We start from the raw sequence: 5,228 nt of genomic DNA, 5'->3' as shown, positions 1-5,228 counted from the left end.
ACTGTTGAAGACTATATAATATAGTAGCTTTTGTGTTTCTTGCAAGTTTTAATCGAAAGATGGTTACTATCTAAACTTTATTAACAGAATCCTCGGACATGTTAAACAAAAACTGAGGCAGATATACAATATTCACTGTTGAAGACTATATAATATAGTAGCTTTTGTGTTTCTTGCAAGTTTTAATCGAAAGATGGTTACTATCTAAACTTTATTAACAGAATCCTCGGACATGTTAAACAAAAACTGAGGCAGAGATGCGATCCTTGGAAGATTAAGAAGCAAATCGCCAGCTGATTCCTTTCTGGACATACCACTAACCCCCTGCTTGCAGCCAGAAGCATCATCCGGTTGAACTTCCAAATCAGGCACTTTAATTTTGCATGGTGACAATTCAGTGGTGTTAGAGTTACTGACACCAACTTTTCCACCCTCATCCGCATCAAGACCATTGTCATTTCTGGTCATTGTGTTTGTGTCTTCTGCTGTAGAAGGATCCTTCTGCAGAAGACAGTATAGCGAGTTCACCCTTGACATCACATCTGCATCTCTCAGACCATTGCCATTTCTGGTCATTGTGTCTTCTGCATGCTGCAGAAGGGAGTATAGTGAGTTCACCCTTGACAAAGCATTTGCATCTCTCAGACTATTGCCATTTTTGGCCATTGTGTTTATGTCTTCTGCTGAAGAAGGATCCTTCTGCAGAAGGCAGTAAAGTGAGTTCACCCTTGACATCACACGCTGTTCATCAGAGGTAGTTGCATGTTGAGAGTCATTGAACAAGTACTGAGAAAATTCTTCCAGAATAGATCTGCTATACAGGCTGTCACCAGCCAAACTCGGATTGTCGGATCCCATCTGTTCTGAAATGCAATGTCCAATGTGGCTTACCAAATCGTCCATTGACATTGATGGGTGAAGTCCAGGCAATTTGATCTGATCCAAATTACTGAGAAACTTCAATGTTTCAGCTCCTCTACTCCTGAAATCTTCCATTGCATGGATGTTCATCACTGCACACGATGAACACGGCATTAGTACAATATATGGATGATGATGACACAAGGCATGTAGAATGATTATAATAATATCCACATTTTACACACATGTATCATATTCTTTATTCTTTATATCATTATATTACTAAGGCGGTAGTTGAAACATTACTTAGACGTAAGAAATGCATAATATAAAAAAGAAACGGGTGTTATAACATATTAAAAGAATACACTACAAAATAATTGCTACAACGAAATGATTTCGTTGTTATATAATAGTGCAGTGGTAACAATTTTTAAAAGAGAATATCGAGAATCAATTTAAAACTTCTTATTTAATATTAATTCACTGCCAAAGGAACACGTGAGAGGGAATTAAATTTCCCTCCCCAATCCGGATTGTGGGTTGAGTTAAAACGTCAAAGACATTTTGCCATAATCCTTTGACATTATATACGCAAGAATATCGGATCACATACCATGCAACTTCACCAATGACTCAGCATTTAAGTATACGGCTTTCTTGTTTGTAAGTAACATTTGAGATAAACGTAGCCAGAAAAAAGTTGAGTTTTACTTTTACCCTGTTGATAGACGAATATCAAGATAAATGCTGTAAGTTGGATGGATAGGATAAACAGACAGGTTCATTTACCATCATACTGAATTCAAATTTTCAGATGATAATAAAAAATGAGCAGCAATTACCTGAGCTAGGTGAGGTAATTTCTTGGTTAACATTTTCAACAGCTTTACCAAGGTTATGTTCACTTTTTGAGGAAGATGATTGAACTGCAGATCCTGACTCCACATCCTGCAATCCAAAAATACCAGATCGCTCTTCGCTCTTTCTATCAAAACCATCACTAGATTCAATGTGGTCGTGAACTGAAGTTGTTCCAGGTTCAAAATATGGAGAATCCAGCACCAAATCCGGATGCTGGCTTAGATAGTTGAGACGTGGATCACACTGAATGAGCTTCTCAAAATGCTTGCCTAGCAATCCTTGCGGACACTGCAGAAAATGTCGCCTATAACAACATACAGAGTTGCATCACAAGAGAGTCATTGAAAAAAACCACCAAAAACAAGACCAGAGCACTAATACAATAGTACCTACCTGTTTATGCTGGCTTGTCCACCAGTAAAGTCTGATGTTGCCTGCCACAAAGTATGTTTCCTTGGTTGTGGATTGATCTCCCTAAAAAACAAGGGTCTTCTGGCCAGCTATACAACAAACAACAGCAACACCAACTTTAGTGCCAAAGATAATTGTGATGTCAAATACTCAAATCTGAATCATACTTTTTTGAAGTATATTTTTTTGTTAAGAAAAAGTATATTATTTTAAATAACTAAAATTTATTGAAAATTTCTGAATTAGACGGGTTTCACTCTTATTGAATAAACTTCTATTCACAATTTTATAATTTTAAAAAAATAGTTTGTGTTGATAATATAAAGAGTTTTTATATTATTATTTAACTATACAAAGTTATGTATAGTAAATTTATTAATTTTTAATAGTGATTTATGATTAATTAAAAGTATAATTTTTTTATAAAAAAAACAGCATACCTGAAATCAAATTCTGTAATAAATAATAATATTTTTAACAGGGTTGTTGAGGCACCCCTATGCCTAAAATTGGGAACAGCCTTGAATTGAGACGAATTAAAAGAAGGAAAAAAGCAGATAAGATAAGTGCAATAAGAAAGAAGAATGGCTGCTGCAACTGCTTCTTGGATTATCTTGGCAGCAGACGAGGGTTGTTTTCAAGGATTATCTGTTCTTCTTCCCCTGTCGTAATCTCAACGAAGGAACAATCTTAACCGGAGAGATCGGGTTTTCTCGTAGGTAATTTTTCCTTCTCCCCTCTGCTTTAGGGTTTTCAAAAAGGTTTATAAAAATGCAATTAGAGAATCAATAATCGAAATCACCAACATCAAATGCCCATACTGAAATACATCCGCTTCCCCTGATTCTGAATGATACATCCGCTTCACCAACATAATATACCCTTATCTCTAAATTTCAGTTGCATGAATTATTTTCTTTTTTGAACTTTATTTAAACCCTGCCTAATTGGCTAATTGTGATTTCAGGTTGTGATGCGTCGTGGGTTGATTTCCATTTCACGTTCAAGTCTCCTTCGACCCTTTCAATGGCATCTATCCACAGCCACAGCCACAGCCACAATCACACCTCCTCCCGATGACGCCACCGTTCGGCAAACGCTCCTCTCCTTCAACAACGACTGGAAGCGCGCCCTCGAGTTCTTCAACTGGGTAGAAGACTCCCACTCCCAGTTCCATCACTCCACTGACACCTTCAACCTCATGCTCGACATCCTCGGTAAGTTCTTCGAGTTCAAGCTCTGCTGGGACCTCATTCGCCGCATGAACGCCCACCCCTCCTCTCCCCCCAACCACGCCACCTTCCGTCTCATGTTCAAGCGCTACGTCTCCGCCCACTCCGTCAACGACGCCATCGACACCTTCAATCGCCTCGGTGAATTCAACCTCAAGGATCACACCTCCTTCTCCAACCTCCTCGACGCCCTCTGCGAGTACAAACACGTCATCGAGGCTCAGGACTTGCTCTTCGGAAACGACAACCGCGTGACCCTCAGCGTCGACCCAATCGGCAACACCAAGATCCACAACATGGTTCTCCGCGGCTGGTTCAAATTGGGGTGGTGGAGCAAGTGCAACGAGTTCTGGGAGGAAATGGACAAAAAAGGGGTTCACAAGGACTTGCACTCTTATTCAATTTACATGGATATTCTCTGCAAAGGTGGGAAACCTTGGAAGGCTGTGAAATTGTTCAAGGAGATTAAAAAAAAAGGTTTCAAATTAGATGTTGTGGTTTATAACATTGTCATTCGAGCCATTGGTCTATCACATGGAGTTGATTTTTCAATTAGGGTTTTCCGTGAAATGAAGGAGTTGGGTATCAACCCCACTGTTGTCACTTACAACACATTGATTAGGCTTCTGTGTGATTGCTATAGACACAAGGAGGCACTTGCGTTACTCCGAACCATCATGCCCCGTGATGGCTGCCACCCCACTGCCGTTTCTTACCATTGTTTTTTTGCCTCCATGGAGAAGCCTAAACAGATACTTGCTATGTTTGATGAGATGGTGGAGAGTGGGGTTAGGCCCACCATGGACACCTATGTCATGCTCCTCAACAAGTTTGGGAGGTGGGGGTTTCTTCGCCCGGTTTTTATGGTGTGGAATAAGATGAAGCAACTTGGGTGTAGTCCCGATGCTGCGGCTTACAATGCCTTGATAGATGCTCTTGTGGACAAGGCCCTCATAGATATGGCTAGGAAGTATGATGAGGAGATGTTAGCCAAAGGACTTTCGCCTAAACCAAGGAAAGAGTTGGGGACAAAGCTGTTGGCTGCTGATGAATCTCAAAGTACCATACAGACACAACACTACTAGGAGTTAGGAGAGGTGGAAGGGGAAGTTAGTTAAGACAGTTAGGATGTTAGTTAGTTAGTCAAGGAGTGAGGTAAAAAATAGAGGAATGTAGAGGAAGGGGATTCATTCATTTGTGCTTTGCTCTTTGTGAAAGGAGGCATCCTCTAATTTTTACTAGTTGTAGGTATTTTCCCTTTTTATTTTCACCATTTTGAAGGTGACGTATACCTTTAGATTAGAAGACAATTAAAAGTGGCGCAAATTCATTTAGTTGAGAATATGGAATTCAGCGATGTTCTTCCTTAGCATGATTATCCGTTAAGTTAATGGTTTGTTTTTCATCCTGATGCTTCTTTATCTCTCTCTCTCTCTCTCTCATTCCTGATGCTTCTTTATCTCTCTCTCTCTCTCTCTCATTACTGGCTAAGACAAGCATTTTTTTTAAATACCTTTTAGTATATCTGGATTATTATTTTAAAAGTATTGAAAATTGTCTTTTTATATAAAAATAAAATAAAATATGTAAAAGGTAATTATTATAAAAGTTGATTACTTATGGCTATATAATAATTTATATAAATTTTTTAAAATAGATTTTAAAAATTGAATAATTTATGTTGTATGATAATATAAAATAATGTGTCTTTTAATTATTTTAAAAATAATAAAGTCTTATACAAATTAAGATGAACAAAAAATAAACTTTTCAAAATTTTAAGAATAATATATTTTTTTTGAAAAACAAAAAAAAATTACTCAAATTTAGAGGATTAAAAATATATTTAAATTTATAATT

General features: G+C 37.8%; 2 protein-coding genes across 2 annotated transcripts; one reads left to right on the top strand and one right to left on the bottom strand.

The window, feature by feature from the left end:
- LOC114376776 lies at positions 1 to 2,995 on the bottom strand. The gene is made up of 4 exons (XM_028335041.1): positions 2,939 to 2,995; positions 2,119 to 2,225; positions 1,707 to 2,029; positions 1 to 1,013 (listed from the first exon to the last, which is right to left on the bottom strand). Exons 1-4 carry the CDS (start codon positions 2,993 to 2,995, stop codon positions 205 to 207), a joined length of 1,296 nt encoding a protein of 431 aa, XP_028190842.1. The 3' UTR covers positions 1 to 204.
- LOC114376314 (pentatricopeptide repeat-containing protein At1g80550, mitochondrial-like) lies at positions 2,654 to 4,777 on the top strand. Its single transcript, XM_028334391.1, has 2 exons — positions 2,654 to 2,855; positions 3,104 to 4,777. The coding sequence occupies exon 2, from the start codon at positions 3,110 to 3,112 to the stop codon at positions 4,451 to 4,453; it is 1,344 nt and encodes a 447-aa protein (XP_028190192.1). The 5' UTR covers positions 2,654 to 2,855; positions 3,104 to 3,109; the 3' UTR covers positions 4,454 to 4,777.
- Positions 4,778 to 5,228: the final 451 nt, after the last annotated feature.

The sequence above is a fragment of the Glycine soja genome, chromosome 11 (genome assembly GCF_004193775.1).
Source record: "Glycine soja cultivar W05 chromosome 11, ASM419377v2, whole genome shotgun sequence".
In the NCBI taxonomy this organism is placed as follows: Eukaryota; Viridiplantae; Streptophyta; class Magnoliopsida; order Fabales; family Fabaceae; genus Glycine; species Glycine soja.
This window is presented reverse-complemented; position numbering and strand designations above follow the sequence as displayed.